The sequence below is a fragment of the Malaclemys terrapin genome, chromosome 14, assembly GCF_027887155.1.
Source record: "Malaclemys terrapin pileata isolate rMalTer1 chromosome 14, rMalTer1.hap1, whole genome shotgun sequence".
Lineage (NCBI taxonomy): Eukaryota > Metazoa > Chordata > Testudines > Emydidae > Malaclemys > Malaclemys terrapin.
In genome coordinates, this window is record NC_071518.1 from 25,617,005 (window position 1) to 25,639,611 (window position 22,607).

The 22,607-nt window shown below is 40.8% G+C and overlaps 1 protein-coding gene across 8 annotated transcripts in view; it reads right to left on the bottom strand.

Moving 5' to 3' along the window:
• Nucleotides 1–22,607, bottom strand: part of LOC128848991 (ATP-binding cassette sub-family C member 12-like) — a 108,500-nt gene that overhangs the window by 32,732 nt on the left and 53,161 nt on the right. For all 8 annotated transcript variants that reach the window (XR_008447141.1, XR_008447142.1, XM_054049307.1 and 5 more), the window contains 2 exons: nucleotides 16,816–16,888; nucleotides 9,999–10,202 (listed from right to left, as the gene is read on the bottom strand). Coding sequence is in view for 6 of the 8 variants with exons in the window: in XM_054049307.1 (XP_053905282.1) it covers nucleotides 9,999–10,202; nucleotides 16,816–16,888 (277 nt within the window). In the remaining 2 variants the exon portion in view is untranslated. The remainder of the gene's footprint in view (nucleotides 1–9,998; nucleotides 10,203–16,815; nucleotides 16,889–22,607) is intronic.

The window sequence follows — 22,607 nt, forward strand, 5'->3', positions numbered from 1 at the left end:
CGCCTGCCCCTTAAGGGCCAAAAGGCCTGCGGGTAGTCAGCCCTGTTTAGGATGAACATATTTTCCCAAAGGGAAAACAGGACACTAGGCCAACCTGAGACCCACCCCCCGCCCCACCCCTACCTGCCTGCTGCTGATGGGGCCGGCCTGAGGCCTCCCTTTCTCTCCCATGTGTGGGGCTGGCCCGAGCCCCACTGCCGTCTGCCTACACGCAGAGCTGGCTTGAACTCCCGTGCCCTCTGCCCAAGCCCCCCTGCTGCCAGTGCCCCCCTCTACCCCACTTGGCCTGAGGCCTCCCTCTACCCACTGCATGCGGGGCTAGCCCAAGGCCCCCTGACGCCTGCCCACGCAGAGCCTCTCTCCCAAGCCCTCCCTCTCGTGCAGGGCTGGCATTGCCACTCACCCCCCCCACACGCATTCCTCAGTTGTCAAGAGCAAATGCAATAAATGTACAGTTTTTCCAAAAAAAGTTGGAACAGCCAGGACAGGGCTTAAAAAAGGGACTGCCCCGGCCAAAATGGGATGTATGGTCACCTTAGCCCTGTTCAGTCAGCTCATCTGCGGTGTAATTAATTAGCTGCTTCCCAGCCTGAGGGAGCTAGATTAATTGGGGTCAAGTGATAGCATGAAACAGCTGGGCCTCTTAAAAGGACTAAGAAAGCTCAGTTGGGGGGGTAATCACAGGGAGCAAGTTGGGTTCCTGTGGAAGGCTTTGAAGCAGGGTCTGAAAGGACTCCAGGGAAGCAGCCTGGGTCGTAGAGCCAGAGTGACTGAAGCTGTGAAAGGAATTAGCTTTGCAGTCAGCACTCTCCTCCCGGGAGAAGAGACTTTGGCCTGGACTACACTACAAACTTAAGTCAACATAAGCCTCCTTATGTCGATCTAATAATGTGTGTGTCTATGCTACTGAGTCCCTTCCACTGATCTAAGTGGTCTGTAAAGTCAACTTCTGTACTCCACCTCCACGAGAGGCATAGCACTTGATTCGAGACCCATGTGTTGACATAGGGATAGTGTAGACACTACATTGTGTAATTCGAATGAATTGGCCCCCAGGAGCAGGGTGGATAAAAATCAATGATATTTTCAAAAAAATAAAAAAAATAGGATTTTTTTAATTTAAATCGGATTTTTTGGATAAAATGCTTTTTGAGGAAGAAACCTATCTAAAGACAGATACATTATAGCTCAATGGTATCTCATCATGAAATAGGAATGATAAATTCTAATTTTATAGAATGATACAATATATTCATGTAGTGTTTAAGAAAAGTTTTGTAAATGAATTCCAATGGTTCATGGATTAGAGACCCAATCTTATGGGGTTCCAGGGGCTTCTGTATAGATTATTTACGTTAATCTTTCTATCTACCCAATGGGACTCGGTGCTCAGCTAGAAGATACCATCAGAGATGCTTAGTTTTGCAGTTCTCAAACTGTGGATTTGTGTCTCCAGAGATAACACGCTTGTTAACAGCAAAAATGTTTTTAAATAAATAAATGAATAAGTAGAGGTGAGAAATAACAGACCTCAACCCTATTGTCTCTCTGCAAATTTGTGTACACAGAGTCAATCCCTTACCTCTCTCTAAAAGTGCTAAGTTTCAAAAAGTTCAATGAATAGAAGATTGTTGGGGGCAGAATAGATCTGGACAAGGAGAAGAAATCTGGAGATGTGAGAAGGGAGGGACGGGCAGTAGAAACAAAAGTGAAACTGTTTGAGCAGCATATTCCAGAAGTCTTGAGGTCTTTCTGAGGGTAGCCTTCATTGATTTGATCTCTACCATACCATTCTCTCACTAGAAGTGAAAATCTACAATGGCATCAGGCCGCAAAAGAGTCCCAGTTTGGGAATATTTTAATGAAGTTCCTCTAGCTCTGGGTAAGACAGGCATGCATGCAAAATGCAAACAGTACAACAAAGAAATGCAAGGCCTGATAGCCCGAATGAAACAACATCATGAGAAGTGTTCCTTCTCAGGAGTAAGCTGCGTTGAAGATGATGAAAGGAACATGTCTGAACATGCAGGATCTTCAGGTTGGTAAACTTTTTTTATTTCATACTTCTTTCTTAACACTGAGCAAAAAATATAGTTGTTACTCTATGGTACTATAATTTTAGATGCAGTTGTGATAAAAAATAAATAGCTGAAATAGGCAGATCTTCCTTTTACAATTTAACCTTTAAAGTAGTACTGAGTGTCAGTGAATGCAATGAGTAAAACTAAATGAGCAATATGATAATCATAATTAAATAACTGCATTGACTTATTTTGTTTAGGAGAATCCATCCTCAACATACAGGATTCTGAAAACTATCCACCTTCAAGATCACCATCATTTTCTATAGTTTCAGAGTTATCTGCCAGTGTTAGTGTTTCAGTCACATCATGTATGTCACATAGCCACAGTATATCACCTGTAGCAAAAAGAACGCACATCTCCATCATCCAGAAACAACCATAGATTAATTTGTGATAAGAACCAGCAGATTACAAAAAGAGGTAATTGATGAAAAAATTGCCCAGTTTGTTTATGCAACAAACTCGCTTTTCTGTATGATTGAGAACCCACACTTCATTAACATGGTTCAGTCATTAAGACCAGGATACAGTCCACCAACAGAGTAGATGTCGCAGGCAAATTGCTGAATAAAGTGTATGAAAGAGAAATTGAGCAGTGTGCAAAAGGTCTAGAGGGTGAAATTGTCAAACTGAGTCTTGATAGGTGGAGCAAGGTCCACAATGATCCTGTTGTATGTGCTTGTCTGACAACAGAAGAAGGGAATGTCTTCCTTACAGAAACAATTGATACATCAGAAAATGCACACACAGCAGAATACTTACAAGAAGTAGCAGTAAAAGCTATAACAAACTGTGAAAAAAAATTAAAGTGTCTAGTACGCAGCTTGGTCACAGACAATGCTGCAAATGTATCCAAGATGAGAAGAAATTTAGAAGATTGTGAAGAGAGTCCAAAGCTAATAACATAAGGTTGCAATGCTCATTTGATGCACCTCCTAGACAAAGACTTCAGTGTTCCAGGAATAAAGGCTAATGTTGTTGAAATTGCAAAATATTTCCATAACAACCACTTTGCAGCAGCTGCTCTGAAAAAAGTGGGAGGAACCAAGCTAACTCTCCCACAAGACATGCAATGGAACTCAGTAGTGGACTATTTTGAGCACTATATCAAGAACTGACCTAATCTGATGACAGTTTGTGAACAAAATCATGAAAAAATAGATGGCACTGTCTTAGCCAACATTCTCAACATTGGGCTTAAGAGAAATGTTGAACATATGCTGAGTATCCTGAAGTCTATTTCTGTAGTCTTGAACAAAATGCAGGGAAATAGCTGTTTTATTGCTGACGCTGTTGAAATTTGGAAGAAAGTGAGTGAGATCTTAAAAAGAGAAATATGCAAAGACAGAGTTAAATTACAAGCATTAAAAAAACTAATGGGACAAGCACTATCTCGAGCTCATCTTCTTGCAGATATTTTCAATATTTGGTACCAGGGTCAAACCTTAGCTGCTGAAGAAGAGGAGTTGGCTATGACAAGGACATCCAGGAATAGTCCCTCCATAATGCCAACTATAATAAACTTCAGAGCTAAGGGTGAACCATTCAAGAAATATATGTTTGCTGATGATGTTTTAAAGAAAGTCACACCAGTGAACTGATGGAAGTCACTTAATCACTTGGATTCAGAGACTGTTGAAGTGATAATCTAACTTTTAACAGCAGTAGCTTCTTCTGCCGGTGTAGAAAGAATATTTTCTTCCTTTGGACTAATTCATTCCAAATTGAGAAATTGTTTGGGACCTGAAAAAGCAGGAAAGCTTGTTTTTCTTTTCCAGATTATGAACGAACAGGAAAATGAAGGTGAAGACGACTGAATTAACTGCAGAAACCAATATTTTAAGTTTCTCATGTTGACCTGGCTGACATAGTTAATTTTTGTTTTTGTTTTTTAAATATTTCATTTAATTATTTTCATTAAAAACAATTTTAACAAAAACAAACCTGATTTTAAAAAATGTGAATGTTTAACTAAATTCAAAAATTAATATGCTTGTTTTGTTAAAATATTATATGTTTGCTGTTGAAGAAAAAAATCCAGAATACATAACATTGCTGTTTTAGTTAAATAAAACAATTTAAATGTCTGTCTGGTGATATTCTCCTCCTAATACAGCATGGCAAGAAAATCCTCCAAATATTAATCATTAATCTGTTGAATTGGAGATAGTTCACCTCCCAATGACTTCATAAATATCTGCTTCAATTACCTTTGGTAAATTAAAATTTTCTGATATAGCTGTAAAACTAATCTGAAAAGTTTTCAAAATAAATCACTTTAAAAATGTATAGTGCGTACCTTCTAAAAATGAAACCTACATCTATCTCTGAGTTGTGAAGAATATGTATTAAGGTTATAAGAACCAACAAAAATGCACTTTTATGTAGAAATCCATGATTAAATCGAGTCTTCCTGACTAATGATTTAAATCAATCTGATTTAAATCAAATCCACCCTGTCCAGGAGGTATCCCACAGTGCTCCGCTGTGACCACTCTGGAGAGCACTTTCAACTGCACGTCAACCAGATACATGGGAAACGGCTACTCCCCTGTTAAAGGCCCGGGAACTTTTGAATTTTCATTTCCTGTTTGATCAGCGTGGCGAGCTCGCCAGCACAGCTGATCGTGGAGACTCACAGCTGCAAACATGCTCCAGCATGGAGTACACAGGAGGTGATGGAGGTTATTGTTGTGTGGGGAGAAGAGTCTGTGCAGGCAGAGCTCCGATTCAGCAGAAGAAATGCTGACATCTGTGCCAACATTGCACAGGGCATGGGGGAAAAGGGCTACACCAGGGACATGCAGCAGTGCGGTATGAAAATAAAAGAGCTTCGGCAAGTGTACCAGAAGACAAGGGAGGCGAACAGTCATTCTGGTTCTGCCCCACAGACATGCTGCTTTTATGAGGAGCTGCATGTGATTCTCAGCGGCAACCCCACCACTACCCCAAAACGCTCCATGAATACCTCCCAGAAGCACTGGATGACGTCGAGCAACAATGAGGAGGACATTGTTACAAGGAAGAGGAGGAGGAGGAGAATGTGAGGCAGGCAGGCAGAGTATCCATTCTCCCCAATAGCCAAGAACTGTTTTTAACCCTGGAGCCCATCCCTTCAAAGGGCCAGTTGCCAGCAGAACATGATGCCAGGGAAGGCACCTCTGTTGAGTACACATTTCCAATCAAACTGTAGGGGTTTACATGCTATTATTTTTTATGTTTAATCTGGACAAAAAATTAGGGGTAGTGGGTATCGGAGGCATCTGGTTGCAGTTCAGGAAAGGCAGCTGGATGCTAGAGTCCCTCTGCAGCCTATCCTGAACCTGTTGCCATCATCGCCTAGTTCTACATCCTCCTCCCCCAAAATGTCCTATGGGGAGGGGGCGAAGTTCAGTATTGCTTACACTCAACACCAGGGCAGGGTACAAGGACCAGAAGGTGCACATTCTCACACCTTTGATTGTTATTGCAGTGCATCGGTAAGCAAGCTTTTCTTGTTTCTCCCCTCACTGTTTTATCAGCACTTTTGCCCCAGGTTATCTTACTTTTCTTTGCTGTCCCTGTGTGTTTGTGTGCATAATAAAACTTAATGGATTGAGGAGAAAAGGCTCTTTATTCATTCAAAACACCATGGTTGGTGTGGGTTGAGTTTACAGGGAAGAAAATGTGATGGAGGAAACAGTTTGGTAAGAAACAACACAGATAAGTGTCACATTGCTCTGGCTCATTGCTGGCTTTCAAAGGCTCATGGAGACACAGAGCCCCTCAATGTTCTCTCTTCTTACTGGCCTGGTGTCTGGCTGCTCAAAATTAGCTGCCAAGCGATCTGCCTCAAGCCTTCTTCCCAGCAGAAACTTTTCTCCTTTTGTTTCACAGATATTATGGCTCACACAGCAGGCAGCAATAACAATGGGGATATTGCTTTCACCGAAATCTAATCTAGTCAGCAAACAGTGCCAGTGACCTTTTAAACATCCAAAGGCACATTCTACCACCATTCTGCACTTGCTCAGCCTATGGTCGAACCAGTCCTTACTGCTGTCCAGGCTGCTTATGTACGGCTTCATGAGCCATGGGAGCAAGAGGTAGGCAGGGTCTCCCAAGATCACGATTGGCATTTCAACATCACCAATGGTTATTTTGCAGTCTGGAAAGAAAGTCCCTGCTTACAGCTTTCTGAACAGACTGGAGTTCCTAAAGATGCGCACATCATGCACCTTTCCCAACCATCCCATATTGATGTCGGTGAAATGGCCCCCATGATCCACCAACGCTTGCAACACCATTGAGAAGTACCCCTTTTGGTTTATTTACTCTTTGGCAAGGTGGTCTGTTGCCAAGATAGGGATATGCGTTCCATCTATCACTCCACTGCAGTTAGGGAACCCCATCATGGCAAAACCATCCACTATGTCCTGGATGTTTCCCAGAGTCACTACTCTTCTTAGCAGAAGTCTGTTGATGGCCTTGCAAACTTGGATCACAACGGATCCCTCAGTAGATTTACCCACTCCAGATTGATGCCCCACTGCCCGGTAGCAGTCTGGCGTTGCAAGCTTCCATAGAGCTATTGCCACTCACTTCTCCACTGTCAGAGCAGCTCTCATTTTAGTACTGCTGCGCTTCAGGGCTGGGGAAAGCTCCAGTTCCTGGAAAGTGGCCTTACGCCTTTGAAAGTTCTGCAGCCACTTCTTGTTATCCCATAGCTGCACAACAATGCAGTCTCACCAGTCAGTGCTTGTTTCCTGGGCCCAGAAACGGCGCTCAACCATGTCAAGGTGATGCGTGACTGTCGCCAGCAACTGCAAATTGCTCCACTCTGTTTCTTCCAACAGGGCTGCTTGTTTGGCATCACATTGTTCTGTAAGGCATCTCCTGTATTGGCTGTGTAAATACTGCAGGATAAGGCACGAGGTGCTTGTAATGCTCACAACAATAGTGTACAGCTGAGCAGGGTCCATGCTTATCGTGCTATGGCGTCCACGTGGGTAACCCAGACTTATAGAAAAAGGCGTGAAAAAGGCTGATTGTTTGCTACTGATTTCAGAGAGGGAGGGAGGTAAGTGCATCATGAGAAGCTAACGCCATGTTCCTATAACCACCCACGCCAATGTTCTGGTCCCATAAGGCATTGCAAGCCCAACCCAAAATTCCACTCAGCTAGGTGCACTGTGGGATAGCTACCCACAGTGCAGTGCTCCGTGTGTCGATACAAGCCCTGCTAGTGAGGATGCACTCCGCTGACACAATGAGCGTAGTGTGAAGATGCAAGATTGACTTGCTTAAATTGGAGGGTCAATGTCGACTTACATGAAGTCAAATTAACTTTGTAGTGTAGACATGGCCTTTGGCTATGTCTGTGCAGCCTGCAGAAGCTAGCCTCCCAGAGCTGAGCAGACTTGGGCTCATGTTACTGTGCTAAAAATAATTGTTTAGATTATTGCAGTTTGGGCCCTGAAGACTCCAGCATGGGGACTAAGTAGGCTTCAGAGCCTGAGCTCCAGCCCAACCTGCAATTTTAAAGTGCTGTCTACATAACTAGTTATAGAGTGTTAGCATAAGCCCCACAATGCTAAGTCTGTCAATTTGCAATGGGAAGCATGCTGCCATATGCTGTATAGACAAACCCTTAAAGGGAGCCTAGAAAACAAGTGGAGGAGGAGCCCGTGTGGAAGGGAAAGAACATTTTGTTTGTTTGGGACTTTTAGAAGTTTGGAATTTTGTAAGCTGGTTTGTGACTTGTCTGTAGGCCTAAACCACATCTCCAGCACTGACCTGTGTGTGGAGAGCTGAGGAGCCCTACCTTGGGGAAGGAGAGAAAGTCTGCAGCAGCACCATACGTGGCCCACAATGGCTGCTCTGAGTTGACCACACCCTATTACAGTGTGTGTCTATTGTGACCAGAAATTCAATCCTGGACCTGAGAAACTTTCTCACTGAAAGGATTGGTTTTGATAACTCAGCATGTTGTGTCAAAAAAAATCAGTCAAATTCCTGAACAGCTGTAGAGGTTGAGATTAAGTTTAGAGAACAAAGGAAATAGCTAGCTAGCCTGGTTGAGGGAGCACAGGGGCTCAAAGGAAGAGAATATCAGCAAAGGAAACTATTTTAACAAAGGAAGAGACCCACCCAGAGAAGGGGACTGATGAGCATTCTCTTTGCTTTTAGGACGTGTTTTTTTCTGAGGACCCAGTGCTCCATTTGAAATCAGTGAGATCTATACATACACTGCATCAGAAAATCAAGATGTAAGTGTCTGGGACCCTATTGCTATATGCAATGGGACTGGTATTCTGACACTTGGGAAAAATCAAGGTCACAGACATGGGCCTGATCTGAGATCAATGGAAAGACTCCCGGTGGCTTCCATGCACTTTGGATCAAGTCCATGGAGACTGCTGCTCAGTTATGTTTCAACTTTAAGTTTTGTAGCTTCTGGCTCATTCATGCTGATTTACAGCTTAACTTTCCCCTGCAGTTCTTGTACATGGGCATTATGTATACCACGAAAGTGTAAGTTCCAAATATAGGATATTGGGGTTAGTTTTCAATGGCTATTAACTTAATGCAACAAACAGTCAAATGAAAGGCAGAGGCTATTTAATGCTTTTTCCATTATTATAAGTTACTCATGCTAATCTCCAGTGGGAAACTAGAGCTCCTAATAAACGAACTACCAATATCCTATATTTTATTATTATGATTTTTCCCATAAGGTGGCTCAAACTAGGTGGGAGGCATAGCTCAGTGATTTGAGCATTGGCCTGCTAAACCCAGCGTTGTGAGTTTAATCCTTGAGGGGGCCACTTAGAGATCTGGGGCAAAATCAGTACTTGGTCCTGCTAGTGAAGACTGGGGCCTGGACTTGATGACCTTTTGGGGTCCCTTCCAGTTCTATGAGATAGGTATATCTCTGTATAAAGTGATTAAAGAGGGCTCCCTATCTCCAGTGCTAACAAGTGTGAAATGAAGAACTGGAGGCAGTTGATTAAATTGTCCTCACTCCTAGAATGTTCTCCAGAAATGGAAACTGAGGTGGAGTCTAAAAAAGAAACATCTATCTATATATCTACTCCCATCATCATAGTACTTGAGTGCCTTGCACGTATTTAAAAATTATAATAATAATTTTAACCTGAAGAGAGAAGGCCAAAACTATAAACAAACAGCAATTTTGTCTTATTGATAGCAATAGTTGAATTATTTAACCCTCAAAAAAAGAAACTAACTGTGAGAGACTACTTAATGACCTATGAAAGCATCTGTATCCCCAGATTTTAGAGACATTTAAACACCAGTTAATTGGTTCCTACAATCAGTGTCCTGTGTATTCCGCCATTCCACGGCTGCAGAATTTGCCATGGAATGCACTCCCTTCTTCAGAATCTAAGCTTTAATTTTAAAAAAAGATATTTCCAATCCTTTTGATTGCAAAGAAAACCTTGAAATTATGTAATGAATGTAAACCCATGCAGAGTTGTCTGCATGAGTCCAGACAACCTAAAATAATAACTCTAAGCCGTATTCATCTCAGTAAGATATTAACCACTCAACCTAAGGATCACATTTAAAATGACTTAACTATTTCACTGATGACCTTTATAGTAGACCTGCCTAATGTCATTCAAGAAGTCTGTGTTAGAGCCTGAACTTAGCACCCGGACCTAAACAGTAATTATCAGGCTGTCCCACATTCTCCTTTTATGTTCTATTTCCCCAACAGAACACTTACCATACAATCTCCAACATACTAAAAATAGAAAGAAATTGTCTCCTCTATTAGGTACGGTTTCGCTTACATTGTTTTGTTTGTGATATTAATATTATTTTACATGTATACTTATACATATATATGCTTCAAATATACTTCACATTTATAATTATTGCATTAATAATATTAATTGTTTTAATTACCTGTAGTTGATGAGTTACAAGAACTACTGTTTTTCCTTTAAGGGCCTCTTTTATGCATTTCTCAAAAATGTATTTTCCAACATGTGCATCAACTGCTGATAGGGGGTCGTCCAACAAGTAAATGTCTCTATTGGCATAAACAGCACGAGCTAAGCTGATTCTTTGCTTCTGGCCTCCAGAGAGGTTGAGACCTCTTTCACCTATCTTTAAATGGGAAAAGATGACTGTATGAGTTTATTGGTAATAATTGTTTGATTTTTTATATATATACATATAATAATAGGTCCTCTCCCTATAGTAAAGGTTGCACAAAACTTTGCATTATAAGACCCTGTTTTCAGTTGCTTATAACTTTGCCAAGTCAGGCAAGCTAAGAGCAGGAATGAAGGCAGGATCTGGGGAGGAGGGGCTATAGAACCAGAAGGGAACAGGGAGAGGCTGGCAGAGACAACTCAGAAGGATCTGTAACCATTAGAGATCACTCTCCTACAGAAACTGGAATTGAACCCATTATTCTTGAGTCTCTAAATTCCCTTACTGTCTAGTAAATAGCTGTAAAATCTACTGGCAAAGTGTGTCTATCTCTTCGAGTGGCAGGTCCACATAGAAGATAACCGCTTTCTGCTGCTATCAATTACAGTAACTCCTCACTTAACGTTGTAGTTATGTTCCTGAAAAATGAGACTTTAAGCTAAACGATGTTAAGCGAATCCAATTTCCTCATAAGAATTAATGTAAATGGTGGGGTTAGGTTCCAGGGAATTTTTTTGTACCAGACAAAAGACTATATATATACACACAGTATAAGTTTTAAACAATTTAATACTGTACACAGCAATGATGATTGTGAAGCTTGGTTAAACAAGACCCCACTCTAAGGGTACGTCTATACTTACCTCCGGGTCTGGCGGTAAGCAATCGATCTTCTGGGATCGATCCCAGAAGTACTCGCCATCGACACCGGTACTCCTGCTCCGCGAGAGGAGTACGCGGAGTCGACGGGGGAGCCTGCCTGCCGCGTGTGGACCCGCAGTAAGTTCGAACTAAGATAGTTCGACTTCAGCTACGTGAATAACGTAGCTGAAGTTGCGTATCTTAGTTCGAAGTGGGGGGTTAGTGTGGACCAGCCCTAAGTACATTGCCTTTAAAAAGATCAGGAAGTTGAGACAGCAGCTGCGGCCAGCAAGCTCTTTCCCCCTGAGCCCTGTCATGTCCCCACTCTGCCCTATATGGAGAAGGGGTAAGCGGGGGGCAGGAGTACGGGGGAGGGGGACACCCTGACATTAGCCCCCCTCTTCCCTCCCTCCGCACTGCAAGCAGGAGGCTTCCCGGAGCAGCTCCAAGGCAGAGGGCAGGAGCAGCACAGGGCAGTGGGTGGAGGGACAACTGAACTGCCTGCAATTGATAGCCTGCTGGGCGGCTGCCGCACAGGGAACTTAGGGGAGTGGGGAGCTGATAGGGGGGCTGCCAGTCCACCCTGGTTCCAAGCCCCCACCAGCTAGTCCAGTGGACTGCTCTTTCTGTAAGCAGTGGACAAAGCAGGCGGCTGCCAAGCAATGTTATAAGGGAGCATTGCGCAACTTTAAATGAGCACGTTCTCTAATTGATCAGCAATGTAACAACAAAACAACGTTAACTGGGATGACTTTAAGTGAGGAGTTACTGTACTCTATTAACCCATTCATAGAGGACTGTGCTGTAGATCTAAAGATCCCAACAATACTGAACCACAGGGATGGGCACAGGCTCAATATGGTTCCATATGAATAAATATTTACTGTTTCAGTTTTTTAAAAAACTTAGGAAACTACATCTAAAAACATAATTAAAAGAATGTGAAGGTTGCAAAGTCATCCCCTCAAATGGTAGGGAATGCCAGAATTCAAGTTGCCTGTGCAACCTTCGTTCATCCTCCTTGTGCATGTGCTTCATGATCATCTTTAACTACATGATCACATCCTATTTCTTCCACAGGACCTCTGCCTAACTTATTGATTTCCCCTGCCACTGCTGTCTGTAGGATTCCTACTTCATTTGTTGCAATTCTTGGAAGGTGTGTAATTCATGAGAAAGGATTGTCTTGTGGTTAAAGCAGCTAAATACCATCCTGGAAAATTTTATTCTATCCCTGCCTCTGCCACAGATTTCCTATGTGATGAAAGGCAGGTCATGTAAACGAAAATTTTAACAGGTGATCACTGTGTTCCACATATTCTCAGTACCCAATGTGAGACTTCTGTGATCTGATTTGCAGAAATGCTCAATGCTCACCACTACAACTAACGTCAATGGGAGCTCTGCTCTGAACATATAAAGTACCATAAAATGCTAAGCATTCTAAAAAATCAGACCCTACATTTTTCAAGTTGAGGACCCAAAATCAGTTGACACCTGCTCTTCTAAAATCTTTGCATGCAGAAATTCTATAGACCTCAAAATTAGTTCTGTACACAGATGGCATGTAAGATCAGGTCCATAAATAGAAGCTGACTTGTTCTTTAGTTCTGAATAAAGGATCAGACTCTTCCAACAAGTTTTTGGTTAAAATTATTAAAATTACTGTGATAGTTATTATTACAGAAGAGCTAATTAAAAATCTAACCTCACTGCAACAAAATATTAATATGCTATAAAAAGAACAAATAGGCTTTAAAGGGTTGTAATTGTAGGTGCATTCCCCCTAAAGCCCAGTGCCTCTGGAACTTTCTGCTGTGCCAAACAGCTTTAAGCCAACCAGAAAGTGGGTCATTGATTTAAAAACACAACTGAGCCTTAAATTGGAATATGCTTTATGTTCCTAGTTAAGTTTTTAATAAAAAAATTAAAAAGCTGGCCAGACCATGAGGAAAGCATTGTTGAATCAAATGATTGCAGCACCCTTAAAATTAGGTTGAAATATTTAATGACAACTCAGAGAGGCATGTAGTATGATAGAATGCAAAACAGATAATAAAAAGGGCAGCTTTAAATGAGTTTAGCATTGCATCCACTTCATTCTCGCCAGCTTGTTCAGATAAAAGGGTTGAATGAAAGATGAGAGACATAGAAAGGGGAAGAAGAGGACTAGTAGCCCTAAAAAGTGTCAGTAAAATTATGATTACAGTAAAGATAATTCTCTAGTAGAGATGGGCGTTACCTGGACTCAAGTGACCCTGAATCTTGTGAATTTCCCCATCGAAGCCAGATCTAAACTTCGTGGAGTGTACCCATTTCTACTTTCTAATAACTTTAGTTCTCTGATCCTTCACCCTGTTAGGTCCAGGAATCAATTAAATGAAAATTCCTAGAAGGGTCGGGCATTCCTCTAGTGGAATGAATTCTGACAGGAAGGAGCATTAAACTGATGAACCTCTCTGTGTAGTAGTCCAAAGATACCACAAGACCACTTTATATGGAAAAGAATAACAGGAGGTTCTGATAAGAAATTGCAACATAGTATCTTAATTTTAAATAGTACCTTTCAAATACAAGGTATATCAAAGCACTTTACAGTAATGGATCAGATACTGATCGTGCAGTGGTTAGGCAAATATGACAACCATTGTACACTTAATAATACCTCATGCACAGTTTGAATCTGTTTCACTGACAGTTAGCTGGATCAGTAGAGTTACCTTTTACTTTTTAAAAGGTGCCATGGATTCTATAATTTCCACAGGAACAGCCACCAGATATGGAAAAAGGAATATGATTTAACACAATCTCAAGGTCCCCACCTTTAACAATACTCTAGCCTCAACACTGCATAAGAGCATTAATGTTAGCGTGAACCCAAATCTTGATGTGGAACTTTAACCTATGCCTTTCTTAACCCTGAAATACAAGTGCAAGGTGCAATCATGTGAGTCCCACTAAGACATACATATAAGACATACGTATAAAGAAACTTTCTACAGCAGCTTATAAAAGAAATTTTTAAGGTGTCAAGCAGTTCAGAGCCAAAGAAGGAGGAGAAGGTGAATGAGGTCAGGTTGTACTGTTTCTGTTCCCTGATTGGATCACGTCAGTGACTAATCAGAACAGTGTAAACTGTGAATATTAATTAGTTGAAATCCATGCTGTTTGGCTAATTGGTAAGTTGAGTTAGCTATATCTGTTGAACATATAATTCACAATTTGTGCAGTTTTTGTAATATTTGCTGTTTGTATTTTGAATCTGCAGATAAGACTGCAAACTGAAATTTGCAGACCAAGACAATTGTGACTAATTTCAAATAATGAATACATTTGAAAATTTCATGATCTGTTCCCAGATAGCAAGCAAACAGAAGAAAATGCAAAATCCATCAGTTAAACTATTACAATTTTTTGATCATCAATACTATCAGTATTAGTTTTATGGACCAAAACATTTTAGAAAAGTGACTGACGAAAGAGAGATAAGGAGGGAAGCTTTCATTGCAGAAAGGAAATCTGTGTTATCTAAACCTTATTTCTTAACTTTTTCAGGTTGGCAACCCCTAATTTGAAGTCAAGATTTTCACGAGCCCCTTACATTTTTGATAAAAGTAAGTTTTATTTTTAAATATCAACTATAAGCTTATGTAATTTATTTGTGTGTGTATTTCAGGAGGTTGACAGCGAATACTTGACTTTGAAGTGTAAAGGTGTATAGCGAATAGGGATAAGAGATTTTCTTTGTTTTAGATTGTAATGAAAATTTCAATGCCTTGTGACCCTCCTAATTGCTTTCTATGACCCTCACCAGTTGAGAAATATTGATCTAAACATTCAGGGTCAGAGTCTCAGTTGCTGTAACTTGATATAGCTCCATTGACTTCAGTTTACACAGTTGAGTCGGGAATCAGAGATGCACAGGAACATTGTCTCTGCAGTGAAACAGCTCAGGGAATACTACCATTCTCCCAAATCTGTTTCCAGAAGATAATGGCTTCTTTGTATATTTAAAGACCTGGAGTGAACCCATTTATGTTCATTCAGCTAGTATGTCTTTGTTTCCTTGTCTGTGAGGACATGAACCCATTTTCCTTACAGGACTTGAGAGCTAGGTGCACAGATATTTATATACAACTTCATCTCCAGAGGATAGTGTACAAGAGATATGTTACGAAAGGCTCTGAGTAGTAAATTCTCACCCATTTTGGGAATAATCTGTCACAAATGTGACTTGCAATTGATGAAGACAACATAAAAAGAAAGTCAAATTGGACTCTAACGCCCACTAACAAATAATGCTTGACAGGATAGTTGACAAACAGTAATAGGTGAATTGTAATATTTTTGGGGCCATTGTGCTCTGAGAATGTTCTACAAAGAAGATATCTTTTAGCCTTGGTAACAGATCCAGTACAGGAAGTCTAGAAACCACACAGACAAACTATTGAAAGTATTTGAAGAGGTGGGTGTTATTGCATTGAATTATAGAACTACCACAGTAGAAATCTGTAAAATAAATACATACAATGAATTATCAGTCATCCTTTTTTCTGCTGGAGGATGCTTTTCAGGGTTATGTCAGCTGTTAAGAATGTTTACATAAAACAGATATTTCTCCTATAACACAACTTTGATTTTTTTCATTTAATAAAAAATAGATGTCACTTGGGTTTTTATTTCTTTTCTTTTCTTTAAGCAGAAGCATAACATTATTTTATGTCCATTAAGGCTTTCTTGAAGATTAGGGCCAGATTCAAATCCTGATGAGGTCAAGGTAAGTTTTTCAATTGACTTCAGCAGGCTTTAGTTTAGGCCACAAGAGCAACACCTAGATAGCATGGTTGATAGTTGAGAGTGCTCCTCACCCAGGTAGTAGGAATATGTATGCATATAATGGTAGCAGATAAATAGGCTATTACTGCTGCCCATCACCCTGTATACTCTGTGGCAAACTGGATCTCTGGATTATGCAGAAGCACTCTGGTGTCACAGACTGGAACTTCTATGGCAGCTTCATTTAAACATTAAAAATACAGGGTTTTAGTTAAGCAAATATGAATAATACAAAGAATACAGTGGCCCCTGTATTTATTTTTATATTAAATTCATTTATTTTATGCTGGTCTGGATGAAAAGAGGCGGGAGATAAATCCATAATCCTTCCCTATCCCCTTTGCTCTTTGTCTCTTTTCTGCTTTCATATGGGCCATAAAATTTGTGTGCTAGGAATAGTGCAGTTAATATGTTGGAATATGAGTACTGTGGGGTATTTTCTCTTTTGTGGTGTATAATACTTTTGTACGTGTTTAATATGTTGGCACCTAGAACTTGTTTGGTTTGTTATAAAAAAAAAATGAAAAAGTTTAATAAATAAATACTTTATGCAGCCCCCACATTTTCAGTTTTCAGTATGTTGCAGATTTTTGAATTGACAACACAGAACTACTTTGTAGAAGCTGTTGGAGGAAGCTGGATAGGAGCTTGGCAGTTTGATGGGGCTCAATTAGAATATTTTTTTACTCCTAGGAGAGTGGGGCCGTAAGCTTTGGGTTGTGGGATAATCACACTACCAAGATGTATTCAGCTTGTCTGCAATCTTAGAAAGACCGTGCTGCATGATTTACATTCAGTTCATATTTGTAAAATTTCTTTTGTGCAACCATAGAACTAGAAATAAGTTTTTTAAAAATATTTTGAAATCCCCTTTCTCTAAAACTTTAAAACAAATGTCCAGGAAAAAAAATCTAGCCTGGGATTTGGTGTGGAATGTGAAATTTTTTTGGGGTGTGTGTAAATCAGAGTGAAAGTGGGTTGAAAATTGGACATAATGGGACTCTATTGTCAACTTTTTTCTATGGAGAGTTTAACAGCTCTCCATAATATGTGCCAATATTTTACTAGATTGCATAATGAGACTTACTTCAGTCAAATCTCCATAAGGAAGAGTTTCCATATCTGACTTCAGACTGCACACATGGATTGAATAATTGTACCTAAAGAATGAATGTTCAGAATTGTTTAATTTCTAAAAATCTATTATTTTCTTCAGCACAAAATCTCATGCATTTTGAATTACCCTAGCATCTTTGTTGCAAATACATTGATTTGAACCATAATTCAGTGACCATGGCTATTATTCATTCATTCAGATCCAGCCCTTTTCCCCCTGTTTTCTGTGTGTACAAGTTACTGTTATATCATACTGTGACACAGTTGCCTTTGAAATTCTTATACAATATCATCAAATGAGCAGATTTATAGTGTTGTACTCTACAACCTCCAATTGAGACCAAGAGCATCAACTCTGCAATTCCAGCCTCACATACAAATCCAAAAATGTAGGAATTTGAGATTAGATTTGAGATTATTTTGGATTTCTCAACCCTGAATCACAGTTGCTTGCTATAGGTTGAGCCTTTTGACCAACCAAATACTGAACCTGATTCTCATTTACATTAAAGAGTTTTTACACCACTTTGTCAGTGTAAAAAGGCCTTACTTTATTAGTAGTATTATAATGTATTTGAATTGTGTGGCACCCAGAGGCTCTACCCCATTGTGCTCAGCTGTGTACAAACATAATAAGGACATGGTCCCTGCCCTGAAAGTTTAAAATCTAAAAGGGCATAAATTTGCATTGATGGCCACTTTGGGGCACCTTTACACTGCAGTGTAAAGGGGCCTTAGTGTAAATGAAAGACAGGTTCTGAATGTTTAAAACTTTGTACTGTAAAACAAGAAGGATAAAGTGCAATCTTATATACAATCTACACAGGCAAAATTTCTTCTTCTTTCTGGAGAGGATGGGCTAGGTGTCTACCTACCAGAACTGGTCTCAGATATTAAAAGGAATTGTTCTTTTACTACTGTAAGATTATATTGCAAATATTAATCTTATGCTCTTCTTTCATTTCATATTTTGCAAAGAACAACTAACATTTCATTTATCAGCCCTATTTCTATGAGCAGTAGTCCATATCAGTTGCACCAAATGCCTTATAAAACATTGTTTAGTTCCTACCAAATTTATGTAGTGACTATATGTTCAGAATCTTCTGGTTCTCCTGGAAGAAAATACCTACTGTATTAAGGTCTTGCAGTTGTTGCATCCCAATGTTGTTTTACAGGGCCTATACCCCACTGTCTCTCCTTTTTTCAGAACCCTTTATTGTAAACATGCCATGGGAAATTTGAACCAAATTTCAGCTACTAATTCATATGTTTGTGAGACGATCTCCAATTTGTATTTTGTGTTTGTATGCTGGTTTCTTAGGAAATTTGGGGAAACAAACACCAGAAACCCTGTTTTTCTTCCCTATGTAGCGCACATTTGCTGCACCCTGATGGTGCCTGAGCAGTAACATTGTGACATCAGCGCTAATCAGACATTCATCACTCACTCCCTCCAGTTCAATTGCATACTTGAGGAGAGTCACTAGTGCCTTGGTTGTCATGGCAACTGCTGCCTGTGATAATTGATTTACCTCAGACAACCATGACATTATTACAGTGAAGGAGCCCAGGAGGAACTGGAATGAAGGCTGACTGTGCTCTTTTGGACTTGTCCTGTGGCAAGTTACACTGTTTATTTTCAAAGGGTAATTGTTACTTTTCTCAGATACAAAATTACTTTTCATGCATATTGTTTACATGCTTCTTTCAAATTGGAGGTTGAGACTTTATGAATACCTCCAGCTTTTTTAAAAACATGGGAAATTATAGGTCTGAATCCCTACTCAGTTTTCACTGTCAGACAATTAAAAAAGTCATTTAGAAGTTGTAGTAAAACTGAAGTTTAATTACCAAAAAACATGTTCTGACTACAGTTTAATTTAATTCCTTTCAATATATTGGTCAACATGTATTGAGTGTTGAAATATGGAACTTCACAAAGATAAGAATGGCAACCAGATATATATTGAAGAAAGCTAATATGCAAGTGCTTTACTTAAATAGTACAAGGGGCCGAATTAAAGGTTGCATGGGCAACAATCGATCTGGCATTTCCAAACTTTCATAATCTTTTAATCCTATTTAGTCTTTAACCCTGTACTTGTTAATGATTTTATGATTTAGTTTATTGATGACTGACCTAAACTAATGGTAAAAGAAGGTTTTTTTGTTTAATTTGTGTATATTCTTAGAATACTTATTGCCTTTTAACTACATGTAACTCTTCATAATCTAAACCCAGTATTCTTTGGAGCCATTTTCAGGAACTGGTAAATGGAGTTTAAGAAGAACCATAGAATTTGATATGCTGCTTCAAAAATTGCTGTAATATATGAATACCATAAGAAATGGATATTAAATGTCTTTTTCTGATATTTCTATGTCTATATGTTTTGATAAAATAGCTACTAAACTATTTAAGAAAATTAACTTCTTGAATTTTTAAATACAAACCATATGTCTGGGATGTCTAACGGAAACATTTATCTGAAATTTATAGACAGGCAAATTCATTCCATTTCCCACATGGCTCAACTTCACGAATTGGCAGGTTGAAGACAATAGCAGGTATTGTGCAAAATGAACATCTGACAAGCATGGCTGCTCACCAGCATCTAGCCAGATTTAGCAGGTTAGACACTGGAACAAGTCCTTTTTTAAAAAAAAAAAAAAAAAGCACAGGGATTCTCTATCTGTTGTCCATAAAAGTATGGCTGAACAAGGTTGGAACTAGAGTATTATCAATACAAAGGTAGCTTTTGTTAGTACTTAGGGACGGGAACTTGCTGGTTTTATGCAATGCTGCATTGTTAAGTAGCAGGAATGCAGAGGAAAGTTTATGGATATTTACAAGGGCTCTTTATTTTCTACATTTTCTACATTTTTCCATATTTCTTTGGTTTGAAGTCTCCTAATTTAGTTAATTTGTTCCCATTTTGGATTTAAAAAGCCTCCTCTCACATATTAAAGTGACCTGTTGTGTGATATGTGTGGCCCATGTGAATATAAAGGAGAGAGGCATGTGCATCAGGTGTGTAACAGGTTGTCCTGCCCCTTTAAGGGCCAGAGGGCTGGGGCAGCCAGCCATATTCACTATTCAAATGCAGCTGTGAAGGAAATAGGTGTTCCCTATTAAAGAGCTGCAAAACAGTGGGACAGCTGAGAGAATCTGCAGGAAGGGACAGTCTACTACAGTAGTCCCAGAAGAAGGGATATTCCTGGGGGGAAGCCCTGCTAATTGTGGTTGGGTAGAAAGCCCCAGCTGGAAGTTTTGTTTTCCTTTTGTGACTTGTTTGGACAAAAAAATGGAACCAGGAAGGAAGGGCTAAAAGCTGATTTGGCTGTAAAAAGAGAGGGGTGTGTGCACCTTGGTAGGCATATTCAATGTGTCCTAAGTCTATGTACAAAGCACAACATATACATGGCACACTACATGAACTAAAATAAAACCCATTTCCCTGCAGTCTCAGTCCAAAGCCAGAAGAACATAGGGACTGCTTCCTCCCTAGGGAGTAGAAAAAGACAGGGCTGGCCTTACCATGAGGCGAACTGAGGCAGCCGCCTCAGGTGCCAGACTGTGGAGTGGTGCCACTAGGACCCAGAGGGTAGAAAATTGTGTCTGCTGCTGGTGCATATGTATTCTCTCAGCTCTAGATGCACAGAGATGGTGGAGTGCTGTGCTAGAAGAAGGAGGGCACAAGAGACATAACAGGTAGGCAGGAGAAAAGGTGAGAGGGAATAACAGAAAGCAGCAGGAGCTGCAGGGAGAGAGAGGGGAGAAGCCTCTTATGTACCTCTCTAGCACCCCCAGGAGCCTGGACTGAATAACACCAGCTTCTCAGGGAGCTTCCTGTTTCCCGCTGCTTCCCTGAACCCATTTGAGGAGAACAGACAGTCAACTGAAGTAATAGGAGCCAGTTAGGCCCTTAAGACACTGATATCTTCCCTCACTCAGGCCCTGCTACCAGCCTGCTTATTTGTCCCCTTCAATTCAGTGTTGAGAGCCACGATAGCTGGCACAGAACAGCAGTCATGAGTGAAAGAAAAAAATGGCCCTCTGGGGCAGCATTCAGAAAAAGAAAGAAAGCAAAGGAAGCTTTTCTATCTAAGCAGGAAGGAGCTCTCCTGAGATACATAGGGTAGGTCTATACTTACCTCTGGGTCCAGCGGTAAGCAATCGATCTGGGATCGATCCCGGAAGTGCTCGCCGTCAACACCGGTACTCCTGCTCCGCGAGAGGAGTACGCGGAGTCGAAGGGGGAGCCTGCCTGCCATGTCTGGACCCGCGGTAAGTTCGAACTAAGATAGTTCGACTTCAGCTACGTTATTCATGTAGCTGAAGTTGCGTATCTTAGTTCGAAGTGGGGGGTTAGTGTGGACCAGGCCATAGACACAAATGTTCACGGTGAGTCTTCCGGCCCCAGTGAGGATGTGAGTGGTGAGGAGATGCCTGATCTTCCAGTTAGACAGAGTGCAGGTGACTTGGCAGCTACTGCACCATCCATATCTCCATCTCAAATGTATGTAACCATGCACATTCCTGAAGAAAAGTGTAGATCAAAGAAGAGTGTGGTGGAGGCGCAAGAAACAGCTGCTGCTGAGTTTAGTTCCTTAAGTCTAGATGATCCAGGACTGTGGACCCACTTGAGCAGTAGCCTGAGGGACTTCCTTCTACTGCATGGGCCACAACAAGTGAAAAACTTCATGTTCCCCAAGGACAATGAAAATAGAAGTTTCCATCCAACACATTACTGGTGTAAAATCCCCAATGGTGACAAAGTGGAGAGGCCATGGCTTATGTACTCAAAAACCCAGAATGCTGCATACTGTTTTTGTTGCAAACTCTTCCAGCCACATTGGGTTCTACAGGAACAAAGGACTGTAAAATCTGGCTAGAAATCTGGCATGCCATGAGAAGGCAGCAAATCACCAGAGAGTATTCCATAGGTGGAAAAAGCTTGAGATGAGACTAAAGTTCAAGGCCACCATAGATGATCAGCATCAAGAGAAGATTGCATCGTCTCTCTTTACTGGCAAAATGTTCTGAAAAGGCTCATTGCTTGCTACCCAAAACCCTAGCGCTGCATGGCACTTCACATCAGCTGTATGTGCCAAACAACGGAAACTTCCTTAAAAGTTCCACTTCCTAGACCCCACAGTACAAATAAGCGATGGTCACATTAACACCACCATATACCAAAAACCCACCGACCGCTATGCCTACCTTTATGCCTCCAGCTTCCACCCCGGATGTGGAGGCTCTCTACACAAACATCCCACACACAGATGGCATACAAGCTGTCAGGAGCAGTATCCCTGATGATGACACAGCACAACTTGTTGCTGAGCTCTGTGACTTTATCCTCACGCACAATTATTTCAAATTTGGTGATAATATATACCTCCAGACCAGTGGCACCGCCATGGGCACCTGCATGGCCCCACAATATGCCAACATTTTTTTGGCTGACTTGGAACAACGCTTCCTCAGCTCTCATCCACTCACGCCCCTCCTCTACCTATGCTACATTGACGACATCTTCATCATTTGGACCCAGGGGAAGGAGACTCTGGAAGAATTCCACAACGATTTCAACAGCTTCCACCCCACCATCAACCTCAGCCTGGACCAATCTACACGGGAGGTCCACTTTCTAGACCCCACAGTACAAATAAGTGATGGTCACGTTAACAGCACGCTATACCGAAAACCCACCGACCGCTACGCCTACCTTCATGCCTCCAGCTTCCATCCCGGAC